Source organism: Pipistrellus hanaki, assembly GCF_964339955.1.
Source record: "Pipistrellus hanaki genome assembly, chromosome: 3".
Lineage (NCBI taxonomy): Eukaryota > Metazoa > Chordata > Mammalia > Chiroptera > Vespertilionidae > Pipistrellus > Pipistrellus hanaki.
Genome location: NC_140505.1, coordinates 168,628,784 through 168,647,518, shown reverse-complemented (window position 1 = coordinate 168,647,518; position 18,735 = coordinate 168,628,784). Strand labels below are relative to the sequence as shown.

At 38.5% G+C, this 18,735-nt stretch overlaps 1 protein-coding gene across 2 annotated transcripts; it reads right to left on the bottom strand.

Moving 5' to 3' along the window:
• Positions 1 to 1,802: 1,802 nt before the first annotated feature.
• On the bottom strand, positions 1,803 to 18,626 carry CLEC7A (C-type lectin domain containing 7A). 2 transcript variants are annotated; one of them, XM_084876695.1, is made up of 6 exons: positions 18,385 to 18,595; positions 16,195 to 16,290; positions 14,132 to 14,269; positions 12,935 to 13,086; positions 10,572 to 10,690; positions 1,803 to 2,935 (listed from the first exon to the last, which is right to left on the bottom strand). In XM_084876695.1, the coding sequence occupies exons 1-6, from the start codon at positions 18,470 to 18,472 to the stop codon at positions 2,803 to 2,805; spliced, it is 726 nt and encodes a 241-aa protein (XP_084732821.1). In that variant the 5' UTR covers positions 18,473 to 18,595; the 3' UTR covers positions 1,803 to 2,802. The 2 variants fall into 2 exon arrangements, with proteins under 2 accessions (XP_084732821.1, XP_084732822.1); XM_084876696.1 differs by lacking the exon at positions 14,132 to 14,269 and having other exon boundaries at positions 18,385 to 18,626.
• Between the last annotated feature and the right edge of the window lie 109 nt (positions 18,627 to 18,735).

The window sequence follows — 18,735 nt, the reverse complement described above, 5'->3', positions numbered from 1 at the left end:
TTCTAGTTGTCTCTCCCTCTCCCATCCTCTTTGAAATAAATAAAAATATATTTTTTAAAAATGCACACCTATACATACAAAACTCTCCAGGAATTCCAGTCCAGCTCAGAGAGTACCAGAGACATACAGGAAGATAACTGAGCTGTGTGGCTTTAGGGTGAGGGAGCCCTCCTCCACATGAATCTGAATCTGGTAAACTTGCTCCAACCTGTTGACTCCCTGGGTCTCCAACCCACCACAAAGGTCTGTAGGCCCCAGGCAGTGGGTGACTGGCCTCAGTGTACACTGTGACATTTGATGAGTGGCCTCAGGCTCAGCAAGAGCACCAAATCTCAATCTAGATGAACCTGGTAAACATGATTCATCCTACCCTCGTGACTCCCAGAGACCCTGCTTCGTCCAACTTGCATACCACTCCAGGCCTTTTCAAAGGCAAGCCTTATAAGCAACAGACACAGCAGCTTATCTCAAGGTGCCTTGTGACCTATGCTGCCCTACCCTACGTCACTGGTGGAAGCTGGCCTCACATTGTGCATTTTCCCATGTAAATCCAGGTCCAGCAGAGGCAGCTACCAAGACCTATCACTTAGTGGCCCCTAGCGATTATACCCAGGCCAGTCATAGGCAGTATCTGGCATTGGCCTGCACCAGAGGCTCTCCCAAGAGGCCTCAGAAACAACACTCCCATTGGCCAACTTCAGACCACAGCAGAGCACCACCTGATTAGCACCACAAATGGCACATCCAAAGGGTGGTCTAAGCAAGCACCAGACCCTACAGAGGCAAATTCTGCTCTGTGGTTAAACACCTCAAAAATTAAAAATATAACTACCTTGCCCTAGCTGGTTTGGCTCAGTGGGTAGAGTGTTGGTTTGTGGACTGAAGGGTCCTCAGTTTGATTCCAGTCAAGGGCACGTGCCTGGGTTGCAGGCTCAATCTCCAGTCAGGGGCATGCAGGAGGCAGCTGATCTATGATTTACTCTCATCATTGATGTTTCTGTCTTTCTTTTTTTCTTTTAAATATATTTTATTGATTTTTTACAGAGAGGAAGAGAGAGGGATAGAGAGTTAGAAACATCGATGAGAGAGAATCATCAATCAGCTGCCTCTTGCATACCTCCTACTGGGGATGTGCCCGCAACTAAGGTACCTTGACCAGAATCGAACCTGGGACCCTTCAGTCCGCAGGCCGATGCTCTATCCACTGAGCCAAACTGATTTCGGCATGATGTATCTATCTTTCTCTTCCTTTCCCTTCCTCTCTGAAATCTATAAAAATATCTTTAAAAAATAATAAAGTACATTATGACCCAGAAATTCTATTTCTGGGAATTTATTCAAAGAAATCCAAAACACTAATTCCAAAAGGTATATGCATCCCTATGTGTACTGCAGCATTATTTACAATAACCAAGATATGGAAGCAACCTAAGTGTCCATCAATAGATGATTGGATTAAAAAGAGGTGGTACATAAGCAATGGAATATTACTTGGCTATAAAAAATGAAATCTGCCAAAACAGGTTTGGCTCAGTGGATAGAGCGTCGGCCTGCAGACTGAAGGGTCCCAGGTTCTATTCCGGTCAAGGGTATGTGCCTTGGTTGAGGGCACATCCCCAGTGGGGTGTGCAGGAGGCAGCTGATCGATGATTCTCTTTCATTGATGTTTCTAACTCTCTATCCCTCTCTCTTCCTCTCTGTAAGAAATCAATAAAATATATTTTTTAAATGAAATCTTACCATTTGAAACAATAGGGATGGACCTTGAGCATATTATGTTAAGTGAAATAAGTCAGAGAAATACAAATACCAAATTATTTTATTTGTATGTTTAATCAAAAGCACAAAATAAACAAAACAGAAACAAGCTCATACATACAAAGAACAGTCTGATGGTTGATAGATGGGAAGGGGGTGGAGGGCTGGGTGAAAAAGGTGAAGGATTAATAAGTACAAATTGATAATTACAAAATAATCCTGGAGATGTAGAATACAGCATGGGAAATAGAGTCAATAATACTGTAATAACTATGTATGGTTCCAGGTGGGTATAAGATTACCAGCGGGATCATTTGGTAAAGTATAAAGCACTTTTTAAGGATAAGAATTACTTTGTTACAGTCAGAAATTAAGATCTCCTGAAACACCAAAGAATTCTGATTAATCCTAGGTAAATGCCAGGTCAATTGTAAAATAAAGATCCAAGTTATGCTATACTAGCTCCATTAGAACATAATACTGGACTACCAATTGAGTTAATGTACAGAAATCACACTCTATCCATCCTGTATCTCAGCTAAGATTAAGGTTGGCTGAGCTCTTTAGATATTTCCAGCATTTATTTTGACCTCAAATCTCTCTCATTTGTGTTTGGTTTCTTCCCTCCTTACTACCATCTATAATAAAAAGGCCAGCAACCATAACAGTGTAATGACCAGAACAACTGATTGACCAGTCGCTATGAGGTGCATTGACCACCTTTCAGTCCCTCCTTCCAGCCCGCAGGCTCAGATCACTTGATGGCTAACGAGGAACCAGGGTGGGTGGCAGTAGGGCAGGACTGGGGACTGGCAAGAGGGATGAAGGCAGACCTCTTGGTCCCTGCCCCAGCCTGCACACCCAAATTAATCGCCCGGCCAACCTAGACCCGGGGTGGGTGGAGGCAACAGGGCGAGACTGGGGACTGGAGAGCATGCGGAAGATGGCCCTGATCACAGGCTAAGCCTATGAACCCTACACTCACATGATTTCATGCACTGGGCCTCTAGGCTTATATACTTCACTCTGTCAACACCCACATCATTATTTCGCCAAGTTCTTCTCACAAATACCATATGAGGGCATACTACAATGCTGGTCATAAATTATTGACACGTGAATCCATACACAATTGTGGGATGAGTTTTCCTGGGTAACTGTGCTTCTGATTTGAAACCTATTAAAATAAAGTGCAATGAGATAATCAGAACAAACATAAAGAACGCAGACTGCTATTCACACAATGCTGAAATAAATCGTTGAGGATATTAGTAAAAAGAGTTCTTAAGTGTCTACATTTATTGGAAAAGGAGACTTGAATTTAGATTGTGTTAGTTCTCAGATGGTAACATATCCTTCATTATCCATCTTTCATCTATCTATCTATCTATCTATCTATCTATCTATCTATCTATCTATTTATCTAAGCCTAAGCAACCATTACATCTGAACAACCAGAATGATCAGAACTGGTCAAACAGTTGCTATGATGTGCACTGACCACCAGGGGGCAGACACTCAACACAGGAGCTGCCCCTTGGTGGTCAGTTAACTCCCACAGCCAACCTCCCATGGTCCCTCCCACGGCCGGCTAGCCCCCCAGGAGACCTGGATCACCAGCCAGGCCGAGGGACCGTACCTATGCATGAATTCATGCACCAGGTCCCTAGGTAAGATATTAAAGTGACTGAACTTTTTAAAAATTTAATTTATTGGGGTCACATTGGTTAATGAAACCATACAGGTTGCAAATGTACAATTCTATAAAATATCATCGGCATACTGCATTGTGCACTCACCACCCAAAGTCAAGTTTCTTTCCACCACCATTTATCCCCCCTTTTGCTTTATTCCACCTCTTCATTTGTTTGTTTCTTTTGTTTTGCTTAATCCCTTAACTTTTTTCACCCAGCTCCCCAACCCCTTTCACCTCTGACAGCTCTCAGTTTGTTCTCATTACCTATGAGTCTGCTTCTATTTTGTTTGTTAATTAATTTTGTTGATTATATTCCACATGTGAATGCACTCATATGGTATTTGTCTTTTTCTGACAACTTTATTTCACTTAGCACAGTTCTCTACAGGTCCATTCATGCTGTCACAAAAAGTAAGATTTCCTTCTTTTGTATGGCAGACTAGTATTGTAGTGTGTAAATATTCCACAACTTTTTGTTGTTAATCTTCACTAGAAGATATTTTCCATTGATTTTTAGAGAGAATGGAAGGGAGAGAGGGAGACAGAGAGCAAGAAGCATTGAAGTGAGAGAGACATGACAATTGGTTGGCTCCTGCACATTCCTGGACCAGGACTAAGGGATCGAACCCACAACCATTCAGACTGCAGGCTGATGTTCTATCCACTGAGCCAAGCCAGCTAGGGGCCTACCACAGCTTTTTTATCCCCTCACCAATTGATGGGTAATGGGTCTGTTTATATGTTTTTGTTTTTATTTATTTTGTTTAATTTTTCTAAACGTCTGCTTATGATTTTAAGAAATAGTACTACTTTGCATAAAATTAAATAAAGCTTCAGACAAAACAATATTCTCTAAGCAGTTCTTTGCTTATCTCTCAAACTCTATCCTAGAAGTATATTTATCAAATAAAGCAACAGTTAAGTGAAATTATTATTGGGTATATTGGTGAGTAGACCAAGTAAAAGAGTTATTGCTGAAAGGGATCAAGAACTGAATGAGGAATCAAAGATAGCAAAAGCCATTTAAAGAAAGGGAGAAAAAAAATCAATATATCAATATCAATATATATAAAACAATGCATCCTAAAACAGAATTGTATTAGAATACAATGTAAAAAAAAAAAAATAAAAGAATACAATGTCAGACAATTACATGAACTACCCTGGGTAAGTAGTATGACTCTGCTCTATTTGCTCTTCAGTCTCCTGAACGAGCAGTACTAATTACTCAAGCTACCAGGACATCACTGAGCCACAAGGTAAAAACTGTAATCTGATACTCATCATCTTGCCTTTCTGTCTCCCCTTGGCCTTGTGCATGGAGGATTGAGAGAATTCTTCAGTTAAAAGGCCTAGGCTAAAGGCATGAAACAATTTTGATTAAGGCCTCTGGGAGAAATCTGACCAGTGTTCTCCAAAAATCTAACTTGACATCCAAGAGGTTTGTTTGGATATGGACAGACCTAGATTAAATTACAGCCACCCAAAAAACCAAGGCATAGTAATGTATCAAAATATTAATTTGGAACCCCTCTTTTGATTTTAATAAAAAAGCATTATTTCTAATATGAGAGGCTTGGTGCATGAATTTGTGTCACCAGTGGGGTCTCTTGGCCTCGCCTATGGGATTGGGCTGAAACTGGCTCTCTGACATCCCCCGAGGGGTCCCAGATTGCAAGAGATTTCAGGCCAGTCTGAGGGACCTCACTGGTGCACAATCAGGGCCAGGAAGGGACATGGAAGGTTAGCCAGCTGGGGAGGAGTTGTGGGAAGGCTCCAGGGCATGTCTGGCCAGTCTCGCTCAGTCCTGATGGGCCAGACCCCAGCAACAAGCTAACCTACCAGTCAGAGCATCTGCCCCCTAGTGGTCAGTGCACATCATAGTGAATGGTTGAGCAGCTTTAGCATATCATTAGCATATTATGCTTTGATTGGTTGACCAGCCGATTGGACACTTATATATTAGGCTTTTATTATATAGGATATCTCAGTAGGCAAAGGGGACAAAAGAAAGAATAAACAAATGGGATTACATTAAACTAAAAGATTCTTTACACAGAAAAAAAAATCAAGAAAATGAAAAGGCAATTTACCAATCCTGAGAAGGTATTTGCCAATGATGCATCTGGTAAGAGGTTAATATCCAAAATTTATAAAGAACTCATATAACATAATAAATTTTAAAAAAGTAAACAAGAAAAAAAAAATGTGGGCAGAGGATCAGAATACGCATTTCTCCAAAGAGAACATACAGATGGCTAATAGATATATGAAAAGATGCTCAAAATCACTAACCATCAGAGAAATGCAATTAAAACCACTATGAGATACCACCTCACACCTGTCAGAATAGCTACAATCAATAATCAACAAACAACAAGTGTTGGTGAGGATATGGAGGAAAGAGACCCCTCATGCATTGTTGGTGAGAATGCAGATTGGTGCAACTACTATGGAGATTCCTCAAAAATTAAAAATAAAACTACCTTATGCCCTGGTAGTGTTGTTCAATGGTTGAGCATTGACCTATGAACTGGAGGATCATGCTTCAATCCCTGGTCAGGGCACATGCCTGGGTTGTGGGTTCAACCCCCCCAGTGTGGGGCATGTGGGAAGTGGCCAATCAGTGATTCTCTCCCATCATTGATGTTTCTATCTCTCTATCCCTCATGCTTCCTCTCTGAAATTTATAAAAATACATTTTAAAAAATAGAACTACCTTATAACCCAGCAATTCTACTTCTGGGAATTTATTCAAAGAAATCTAAAGCACTAATTCCAAAAGATATATACACCCCTATGTGCATTGCAGTGTTATTTACAATAACCAAGATATTGAAGCAGCCCAAGTGCCCATCAACAGATGATAAGATAAAAAAGAAGTGCTACATATATCCAATACTATATTACTTGGTCATAAAAAAATTGAAATCTGTTAGAAAAAGAGCAACAAGAAAAGCCCAGTGTAACCAGAAGGAAGGAAATAACAAAAATCAGAGCGGAGATAAACGACATAGAGACCAAAGAAACAATACATAAGATAAACAAAACCAAGAGCTGGTTCTTTGAGAGGATAAACAAGATAGATGAACCTCTAGCCTGGCTAACCAAGAAAAAAAGAGAGAGGACTCAAATAAACAAAATCAGACACGAAAGAGGTGAAATAACAACAGAGCCACCGAAATACAAAGGATTGTTACAAAATACTACGAACAACTCTATTCCAACAAACTGAACAACCTGGAGGAAATGGACATATTCCTAGAAAAATACAACCTTCCAAAACTCAATCAGGAAGAATCTAAAAATCTCGATAGAAAAGTAACTTGGGAAGAAATTGAAGCAATCATCAAAAAGCTTCCAGCATGCCGAAACTGGTATGGCTCAGTGGATAGAGCATCGGTCTGCAGACTGAAAGGTCCCGGGTTCGATTCCGGTCAAGGGCATGTACCTTAGTTGCGGGCACATCCCCAGTAGGGGATGTGCAAGAGGCAGTTGATCGATGATTCTCTCTCATAGATGTTTCTAACTCTCTAGCCCTCTCTCTTCCTCTCTGTAAAAAATCAATAAAAATATATCAAAAAAAAGAAAGAAAGAAAGAAAAAGAAAATTAAAGAAAAAGCTTCCAGCAAACAAAAGCCCAGGGTCAGATGGCTTCACAGGAGAGTTTTACCAAACATTCAAGGAAGAACTAAAACCTATCCTCCTCAGACTATTTCAAAAAATTCAAGAGGAAGGAACACTTCCAAACTCCTTCTATGAAGCCAGCATCACCCTAATACCAAAACCAGATAAAGACAACTCAATGAAAGAGAATTACAGGCCAATATCCCTCATGAACATAGATGCCAAAATCCTCAACAAAATTCTAGCAAATCGGCTCCAGCAGAGCATCCCAAAGATCATACACCATGACCAAGTAGGATTTATTCCAGGAATGCAAGGATGGTACAATATCCACAAGGCAATAAACGTGATACATCACATAAACAAATTGAAAGATAAAAATCATATAGTCATATCAATTGATGCAGAAAAAGCATTTGATAAAATCCAACAGCCTTTCCTGATAAAAACTCTCAACAAGGTGGGAGTACAAGGATCATACCTCAACATAATAAAAGCTATATATGATAAACCCACAGCCAACATCATACTCAATGGGCAAAAACTAAAACCATTCCCTCTAAGAACAGGAACAAGACAGGGATGCCCACTATTGCCACTCCTCTTTGACATAGTACTGGAAGTACTACCATTGCAATTAGACAAGAAGAGGAAATAAAAGGCATCCAAATTGGAAAAGAAGAAGTAAAGTTATCCTTATTTGCAGACGACATGATATTGTATATAAAAAAACCCAAAAGACTCCATTAAAAAACTAATTGACTTAATAAATAAATTTGACAATGTAGCAGGATACAAAATTAACGCCAAGAAATCTATGGCATTTCTATATACCAACAGTGAACTTATAGAAACAGAGACTAAAAAAGCATTTCCATTTACCATCGCACCAAAAAAATTAAGATACCTAGGAATAAACTTAACTAAGGAAGTAAAAGACCTATATGCGGAAAACTACATGACACTGAAAAAAAGAGATAGAGGAAGATGTAAACAGGTGGAAGAACATACCATGTTCATGGATTGGTAGAATCAACATCATCAAAATGTCCATACTTTCTAAAGCAATCTATAGGTTCAGTGCACTCCCCATTAAAATACCAATGGCATATTTCACTGACCTAGAAAGAACTCTCCAAAAGTTCATTTGGAACAATAAAAGACCCCAAATAGCCACAGCAATGCTGAGAAAGAAGAGTAAAGTATGAGGGATCTCAATACCAGACTTCAAGCTGTTAGAAGTACTGGCACAAAAACAGACATATAGATCAATGGAATAGAATTGAGAACCCAGATATCAACCCAAATCACTATGAAGAAAAAGAAAATCACTATATTTGACAAAGGAGGCACAAATATACAATGGAGTCAAGACAGTCTCTTCAATAAATGGTGTTGGGAAAATTGGACAGATACATGCAAAAGAATGAAACTAGATTACCAACTTACACCATACACAAAAATAAACTCAAAATGGATACAGGACTTAAACATAAGTCGGGAAACCATAAAAATACTAGAGGCATCCACAGGCATCCACATATGCCAAAAGAACTTCTTCACTGATACTTCCCCAAGGGCAATGAAAGCTAAAGAGAAAATAAACAAATGGGACTACATCAAAATGAAAAGCTTTTTTTACAGCAAAAGAAACCATCAACAAAACAACAAGAAAGCCCACTGTATAGGACTGGGGATGTGCCCACAACTAAGGTACATGCCCTTGACCAGAATCGAACCTGGGATCTTTCAGTCTGCAGATCGATGCAAATGTTACCACTGATAAAGGTTTAATCTCCAACATCTATAGACAGCTTATAGAACTAAATAAAAGGAAAATGAATGATCCAATTAAAAAATGGGCAATGGACCTAAATAGAATATTTTGAAAAGAAGACAGAAGGAAGGCCAAGAGGCACATGAAAAAAAATGCTCAAAGTCACTAATTATCCGAGAGATGCAAATCAAAACAACAATGCAATACCATCTCACACCTGTCAGAATAGCCAACATCAACAAATCAACAAACGACAAGTGTTGGCGAGGTTTCAGAGAAAAAGGAACCCTCATGCACTCCTGGTGGGAATGCAGACTGGTGGAGGACAGTATGGAGTTTCCTCAAAAAACTGAAAATGGAACTCCCATTGGACCCAGTAATCCCACTTCTAGGAATATATCCCAAGAAACTAGAAACACCAATCAGAAAGAATATATGCACCCCTATGTTCATAGCAGCACAATCTACAATAGCTAGAATCTGGAAACAGCCTAGGTGCCCATCAGCAGATGATTGGATCAAAAAACCATGGTACATCTACACAATGGAATACTATGCTGCCGTAAAAAAGAAGGAATTCTCATCATTTGCAGCAACCTGGATAGAATTGGAGAACACCATGCTGAGTGAAATAAGCCAGTCAATGAAAGAGAAATACCAGATGACCTCACTCATTTATGGATATTAAAGAACATTATAAACTGATGAACCAAAAGTCAGATATAAAGACAGTAAAGCAACAAGCAGACTGTCAAATTACAGCAGGGAGGGTAGGGAGATCTGGGGGAGATAAGAGATCAACCGAAGGACTTGTATACATTCATATAAGTACAACCAATGGATACAAAACTCTGGGGAGGGAGGGTATATATGAGGGGAGGGCAATGTTAAAATATGTACACAGATAATAATTTAATAAAAAAATAAATAAAATTAAAAAAATTTACAAAATTGAAATCTTATAAGTTGTGACAACATGGATGGATCTTGAGCATATTATACTAAGTAAAATAAGTCGGACAGAAAAAGACAAATACCATAAGATTTAATTTATATCTGTAATCTCTGAGAGGGAAGTGGGGGTGGCAGAAAAAGATTAACCAAAGAATTTATATGCATACCAGAGGCCTGGTGAAAGAAATTCATGCACAGGTAGGATCCCTAGGCCTGGCGGGTGATCAGGGCCAATTGGGGCCTTCCTTCACCAGTTGCTGGCTGCTGCCTGCTGGCTGCCAGCTGCAGGCCAGGGCCTTCCTTCATTCTGCGCTACCCCCTGGTGGTCAGTTCACATCATAGCGAATGATCAAACTCCTTTTATTTATATATAGATATGCATTGCCCATGGACATAGACAATAGGGTGGTAAAGGCCTGGGATGGGATGGGAACTGGGTAGAAGAGGCAAGTCAGATTCTTAACTGCTTGATATGTCCTTCCCTTTCTAAGAAAGGGTATGAGAATTTGTCTCTCGAGGTCAGCGGTTCTCAACCTGTGGGTCGCGACCTCTTTGAGGGTCAAACGACCCTTTCACAGGGGTCACCTAAAACCACCAGAAAATATAGATATGTACATAATGGTTCATAACAGTAGCAAAATTACAGTTATGAAGTAGCAATAAAAATAATTTTATGGTTGGGGTTCAGCACAACATGAAGAACTGTATTAAAGGGTCACGGCATTAGGAAGGTTGAGAATCACTGCTCTAAATACTTACAAGTTAGGAGAGAACTTTGAGCCATCCTCCCAGAGCCATGGTCCTTCAGCCTGAGCGCGAGAGAGCCCTATCCAAAATGAGTTATCAGGTTGGGAAGACACTTGCTTTGTTATAAATTCCTGTAGGGAAACATAAACACAAATACATGTCAAGAAGAGAGAGATAAACAGAGATGATAGAGATAGAAAGACAGAGAGATGTTCTTATAGACATCGTGAGTCACCTTGGTGAAGGATGCATGTGTACACTGGCATCAACCTTGAGAGAAGTGCCAATTCTTGAGTACCTCTGAGTGTCTCAAAAGGCCTATTTCTTCAGTCATTTCATTTAATTTGTTTAAATTCATAGTGTAGAATGTTTCCTGATTACTAATCCTTCCTATAGACCATCTTAGTCCTCAACTTCATTCATGATGAGTTGCAAGTTCCACCTCTGAATTCTTATCACATTTGCTGTCAATACCAAATATTTAACTTTTAAAAAAATACTCAGCCAGGAATATTTTTTATTGACTTTAGAAAAAAGAGACAGAGAGAAACATTGATCAGTTGCCTCCCATGTAGCTGATAAGTTTCCTTGAGTTGAAAGAGTGGCCTTGTGTGGTAGGTGTTCTATAGGGCCCAGTAGCTCAGCCTCCTCAGTCACGTGAGGTGGACACTCTTGGTGCACCCCTTTGTGGGCTGTTTGCAGAGTCTTGCTGTAGTTAATCCTTGATTGCTGTTAGTTTCACTGGAAGGAACTGACCTTAAGGCCAATTGGCTATGATGACCAGATGTGTCTACACTGGAAGATCTATTGTGCAGGAGACACCCATATGGGGCAGGACTTGCTTCAGTGGGGCTTTGGTGCTCACCAAATCTGCCCTTTGAGTGTGTCTCTTATGGATGTGAAGAGTTGTAATCCAGTATGGTCTCACTCTGATCACTGGGTACACTGGCTCTTGGATCTCCAAGGAGGTGTAAGGTTAGCCACTGTCTGGGGCCACCCAGCAGGAGCTACAGAGACATCTGCAGATTCCTCCTCTTTGTATTTGCTTTGGAAGTGCCCAGATGAGGTCCAGCTGTGAAGCAAGGCCAGCTGCTACTGCCAGGCCTTGGGCCTTCTTTTGGGAGCTCTGGGGCTCTCTAACCCAGCTGTAGTTTGACAGGTTTTAGGCAGATAAAGGACAAGCCATTTATATTCAAAAGCTCATGCCCATAGCTTGGGTGGGGTTGTAAATTGGGTGTGGCCAGGTCTCTGAAAATCAACAGGGCAGAGCAAATAACAATGGCTACCAGTCAACCCTGCACTGGAAAGATTCCCAGGTCTCTGCATCCCATGTCCCTATGCAGGAACAATGATTGCTGTGAGTACTTATGAGAGAAAGTCGCCCTCATGTTCCTGTCCTGATGCCAGACAGTCCAGTTTCTCCCCATATGTGTCTGGGTCTCCCAGAGTCTCACCTGGAACTGGAATTCAGAGCAAGTGGGAGCTTGTATCTCCCTCCTGATTAAAAGAGCAGCACATCCAGGTGCCAGCACTTTCTATGCCTCTATACCAGTGTTTCCCAAACTTCTCTCATGATGAGAATCACCTGGTGGAGTTGTTAAAACACAGATTCCTGAATCCCAACTAAGAAGTGCTAAACTAGAATTTTTGGGAACATATAGGTAAAATTGTATACTTAACTAGTGCTCTAAGACAGATGTTATATACAGAGCACTAAGTTAGGTATGCAATTTTACCTATATGTTCTCAAAAATTCTAGTTTAGCACTTCTTAGTTGGGATTCAGGAATCTGTGTTTTAACAACTCCACCAGGTGATTCTCATCATGAGAGAAGTTTGGGAAACACAGCTCTATACCTCTTACCAGTCTCAATGAGCTTTCTTCATCTCTCTATTTGTGGAACTTCCACTCAGCCAGCTTTCCTGCAGTTCTGGGTGGTAGTTGTTCTGCCTTTTAGTTGTAATTTTGATGTGATTGTTAGAGGCAGCAAGTATAGGTGTTTACCTATGCCACCATCTTGGTTCTCCTTCAATATCAGTTTTTCTTTTTTTTTTTTTTTTTAAATATATTTTATTGATTTTGTACAGAGAGGAAGGGAGAGAGAGAGAGAGCCAGAAACATCGTTGAGAGAGAGTTATCGATCAGCTGCCTCCTGCACACCCCCCACTGGGGACATGCCTGCAACCAAGGCACATGCCCTTGACCCGAATCGAACCTGGGACCCTTCAGTCCCCAAGCCGACGCTCTATCCATTGAGCCAAACTGGTTCCGGCAATATCAGTTTTTCTTAAGGAAGATTATAATTACCTGGAATCTATCTCTATTTTTCTGCTCAATATAGACTACAGATAATTATAACTGAAATCTATACTTACCAACTCTTTTGAACTGTCTATCTTCAGGAGATAAGAGTCCAGTTGAGAGCACTGTCTTTTATTTTCATTCCAAGAATTCAATGATATGCCAAATAGGTAACAGCTACTCTCGTGTGCAATCCAGTTAGGGGGACAAGAGCTGGAAAGAACTCCTGGAAATAGAAGATAACATTGATGTGGTGCAAGTACCATGCATCCTGAGGCCACAATAAATAATTAATGATTCGCCATCAAAATATTTCCATTTCAATTCAAACTATAAGAATATGACTTTACAAAATAGGACATATTAAAATTTCCCCATTCATTTAAAATTTAAAAATGAATTAATTATAAAAGTGTTTTAGACAGTCAATCTTCCTTTATTTCTTATCCATCATTCCTTCAAATTCAGCTAGGAACTCCCTTTCTTCATAATTCTTAAAATAAATCATGAGGTATATGGTAATTTCATGCTAACTTTTTTACAGGTGTGAGATCCATTTCAGAAGGCAAATTTCCAAATGAAAAAAAGTATAAGAACAGTTATTCACATTACTACAGATTATTGATGTTTCATAATATTAGCTACTTGATACAAATCATGAGGAAGGATGGGTACACAGAAGGAAAATTGAAGTAAAAGTGTTGTCATATTCAATTATGATACAATTAGAAGATTAAATGTATATAAAATTGTAGTGAAATTGTGCGATAAAAAAATTAATTTAACTAGAGTTTTCAGGAACATATCTATTAGTTCTATCTCTTCTATATATGTGTCATTTAGCCTCTTAATTCTTGCCAACATGTTTCCTTCTTTACTTTATCTCTACATGTTTGCCTTTTTCCTTTCTGATGTGCTATTTTTTATTCTTACTATATCACTGTAAAATGTCAGTTCCCCAAAGGCAAATAATATATTTCAAATTATAAAATCTCCTGTGGCCTAAACACATAGACAGGGATAAATGAGTTACTGATTTGGGGGAGGAGGGGATCCAACTTAGAACTTCAGCCAAGTACATGGATAGTTATGATATAACTTCTTTATATGACAGGGGCATTTTAGACTGAGATAATACTGATGTGTACTTTCTTTGAATGCACAATCACTGCATGTAAAAATGTTCTCTCCCCCAACCCTTCCAGGCCAGAACACCAATAATTAACCCTCCTGAATCAAGAATTCCATTAACTATTTAAGTTTGCCCTTGCCTGTGGTTGTGAGAGCCTTGGGAGAATCCACAGTCTCTTCTAAAGATGATTGTGTGGGTTGATTGTGGTTCTCTTTATTTCTTGATGGAAAATTGTCATTCTTCAATGAGTTGCTTCCTGAATTGGATCTCCAAATACCTTTATATGCCAACAATAGTGACAAAAGGATCATTCTACTATGTTTGAAAATTTAAACTCCAAAATCCATATGTTTATTATAATATAAAGACTAATTCAAAAGAATGTATGCATCCTGTGTTCACTATAGTTTTATTTATAATAGCCAAAATATGGAAATATGGAAACAACCCAAGCAACCATCAATAGACACTCCCCCTTCTCTCTGTTCTCTCTCTCTCTCTCTCTCTCTCTCTCTCTCTCTCTCTCTCTCTCTCTCTCTATATATATATATATATATATATATATATATATATATATTTCTTAGTCATATATGAAATATGACTAAGCCATAAAAAAGAATGAAATCTTAGAAGATATTATGTTAAATGAAGTAAGTCAGACAGGTAAAGACCAATACCATACCACTTACAGCATATATGGAATCTAAAGAACAAAATACATGAACAAGTAAAATAGAAACAGATTTGTAGATATAGACAGCAGACTGATGATGGCCAGAGAGATACTTTTTTTTTCAATCATCACCCAAGGATATGGGTTTTTGTTGTTGTTTGTTTTACTAATTTTAGAAAGAAAGGAAAAAGGAGAGAGAGAGAAATGTTGATGCAAGAAGCTTTGATCATTTGCCTCTCACACATGCCCAGACAAGGAATGGAACCTGTAATCTGGGCCTGTACTCTGACTGGGAACCGACAGTGACCCTTTGGCCCATGAGACGACACTTCAACCAACTGGGCCATACGAACCAAGGAAAGAAATACATTTTTTATTAACAATAAACAGATAACACATTGCTGAAGCAGAGGTAAAGATTGATAGCTGGTAGATAAATAGATGATAGACAGATTAAATTGTTGGGAGGAAAACAACTTCCATGAAGGTGGAATAGTAAAAAAAAAAGGAAAAATAAAGCAGAGAAGAAGAGAGAGTATTAAATATAAAGAAGCACATAGAATAAAGTCAATTGGAGCTATGATAAATTTGAAATAATAACAAATCTTCTATCTTTCTTTTTTTTAATTTTTTAAAATGAGAGCTACTTGAGAACCTGCCCAGTACCTATAAAGTAGACTGTACTCGATAACCACTTGATAATTAAATAATCTAATAAATACTCTCTGAAGGCAAAATAGTACCTTATTGACAACAGAATGCATGAGGTATAAAATCTAAGGGGATTTATTCATCCATTACAAAATATCTACTAAGTACTTAGTAAGTGCCTCAGGTAATTTCTGCTGTTACCCAACAGCATTTCTATTAAAGATGAGATATAAAACAGTTTTCTTAAATCATGAGGTATCAGAATAGCTTATAGTCTTGTTAGGGAATTTATTTTATTAGAAAGATAGCATCACTTTGTACTTTATTCTTCACTTCCACAGGTTTCCTTTCATTAGGTTGTTCCAGAAATTCCACAGCTTTGAAACCAGGGAGATAGTGAAGCAATGTAGTTCAGAGTATGAGCTTTTTAGACACATTGCCCAAATTCCTAATCATGGTCCTACCACTAACCAGTTTATGATCCTTAAAAAGTAAAAGGCTGAAACTGGTTTGGCTCAGTGGATAGAGTGTTGGCCTGCGGACTGAAAGGTCCCTGGTTCGATTCCTGTCAAGGGCATGTAGGGGATGTGCGAGAGGCAACTGATTGATGATTCTCTCTCATCGGTGTTTCTAACTCTCTATCCCTCTCTCTTTCTCTCTGTAAAAAATCAATAAAATGCGTTTAAAAAAAAAAAAAAGTAAAATAGCCTCCCAGACTCTTACTTCCTTTATAAATAAAATGAGGATTAATAGCACCAATTAGGGTTAATATATAGACTAAATTACTTTATGCATGTCAAGCTTTTAAAAACATGCCTGGCACATTATAAATGCTTGTTAAATATATGTTGCTGTTAATCTCCTACAGTAGTACTCACCCGTACCCAGGATTATGGCTATCACCAGTATTACCAAGCATAGGATTCCCAAAGTCACAGCAATGGAACGCCAAGAAAGAGATGCAGCACAAGGTCCTAATGGAGACAGAGGGAACAGGGATTGGATGAAGAAATAAGATGCCTGGCCAGTGTGACTCAGTGGTTGAGCATCAACCTATGAACCAGGAGATCATGGTTCAATTCCCAGGCAAGGCAAATGCCTCCTGGCTCAATCCCCAGTAGGGGGCATGCAACAGGCAGGCAATAGATGATTCTCTTTCCTTATTAATGTTTTTATCTCTCTATTCCACTGCTTTCCTTTCCCTGAAATCAATAGACACATATTTTATTTATTTTTTATATTTTAGAAAGGAAGGGAAAGGGAGAGATAGAAATATCAATGATAAAAGAGAATCATTGATTTGCTCCCTCCTTCATACCCTCCACTGGGGACTGAGCCCACAACTCAGGCTGTGCCCTTGACTGGTGTTGAACCCAGGACCATTCAGTCTGCAGGCTGATACTCTAATCACTAAGAAAAAAACTGGCTAGGGGAGAAACATATTTTTTTATAAAGAAATAAGATGATGGCTTGTGGTACACTTCAACTCTACAATTCATCCAAATCTGGCAAATTCTGAAATGAATCATTAATCACTGGTATCCTAATTATCTAGTCATCTGGGATTAGTCTAATTTTTTACTCACCTTTAGCATATCTCTTTGAGTTCTGGAATTGTAATTTGAGCACCGTGCCTTTATAACTATGCACTCTTAATTTCAGCCCCACATTAATATCTATAAGTTTTGACATTATCAGGATTCCTGAAATCCCATTCATTCAATAGTGATTGCTACAGGTGATCTTCCCTTTTTATATAGGTGTTGCATGACTTTGGGCAAATTACTTCTTTTTCAAAAAATTTCTCTTTGGGAAAAATGAAGTAATACTATTTCAAAGAATAATTTGTGGGAATTAAGCAAGCTAACACATGGAAAAGCACCTAGTTTAGAGACTACTAGCAGATTATAGGTAATTCACTGTGTGTCTACACATATGCATGAACACACACCTACCTCCCTACCTCTTGCATCATCCAGTTTTTCCACTCTTCCCCAACATGTTGCCCCCAAAAAGAATTGTGTAAGCAGTGAGAGCAAAATAATTGTGCAACGTGAATGGCCAGAAAGCAGAAGAAAGCAAATTCTGATGTCAAACCCCGTGAATAATCCTTTTCTTGACAATAGGGAACTCATTTTATGTCAGCATCACCCCTCTAAGAATATAGTTTTGCCTCTGACTAAGAATAAGTAGTTAAGAGCACTTCAGAGAATTGTCAGATTAGGAGAATTATGGAGGAGACTAAATGGAAGAACAATGCTCTTCTTTTATTGCTCTTCTCCAAATTCCACTTCTTTCACATTTTTTTTAAGACTCATGTGTTACTAATAGGACCTTTTCATCTAACACATATATTTTTCTTCACTGGTTTACAAAAAAATTCCTTTTGTTTTTTAAAAAAATCCAAATCAAGCTCTTACACACATACACAAAAAAAATCAGATTCAGTATTCTAAAGCCTATAACTTCCAACTTCCCTTTGGCCTTTTCCACAAAACCACAAGTTTGTTTTTATCTCTCACCTATCTTCCATCTTTTCATTCTTCTCTTTCTTATCTCTAATATGTTGATATGGTTTATGTATATACTTCTTTCAGTTTTCTTGACCTCTATTCTACAATTTACTTCTATCGAACTAGTCACTCTTATTGAAATTCTTTCATCTTTGCAGCTTATCATACTTATTACCAGTTCCTCGCTGCTGATCTATTTCTGTAGAACAGATATTGTACTTTCTATCATCCTCATAATTAATTTAAATATGAATAATTAGTCATTGAATGGTTGCTACAAGAAAAGTCTTATCTTCAGTTACTTTGTAAAACCTTTTAAAACACTTATATTAATGTTCTAATGTACTAATATTTTAAAAGGTTTTCTGAACTTTGTACTGTTTTTGCAATTTGTCTTTAAATCTAAAACTGTTCTAAAAAGTAAACGTTTTTTGAAAAATAATATATGTATATTAATAAAACCCTTACATTCACAAGTCTTTCAAATTCTCTCCACTTGGTTAAGTTTTTTAGTTGATGAGAATGAAAATGTGGAAGGCAGAAAGAAAAAAATACCTTTCTCTGAGGACACAGGTCTCGAGCTGAACTGTAATTGAGTATATCCATCTTCATCCAAATTTTCTAGATCAGATCGGTATGCCATTATTCCATTGAGTTCCTCAAGTGACACAGCATTTGAGAGCTCTTCCCTCTCTTCTAAGACAATGGCCTGTGGACCAAAGAGGATCTATGAAGCAAGTCATATGGGTTATGCATTTAATGAGCTTAAGTAGTAGAACCAGTTGAGCTTAAGTAGTAGGACCAGTTATCCAAAAGCAGGAAATGAAAACTATGCCGTAAGTTCCCATTTGTATCTTTAGATCCTGTTTCTGAGACTGATGACTTTAAAAAAATTGTAAGACAGCA

Excerpts from the sequence above, each read along its gene's own strand:
- CLEC7A (XM_084876695.1), bottom strand. The coding sequence starts at position 18,472 with ATGGCATACCGATCTGATCTAGAAAATTTGGATGAAGATGGATATACT. Across the intron at positions 16,291-18,384 it reads ACCTGTGTCCTCAGAGAAAG|GACCTTGTGCTGCATCTCTT; the intron begins GTATTTTTTTCT and ends TGTCTCCATTAG. Across the intron at positions 2,936-10,571 it reads TCAAAGTTCTCTCCTAACTT|GTTTCAAATCAGAAGCACAG; the intron begins GTAAGTATTTAG and ends TTATTTTAATAG.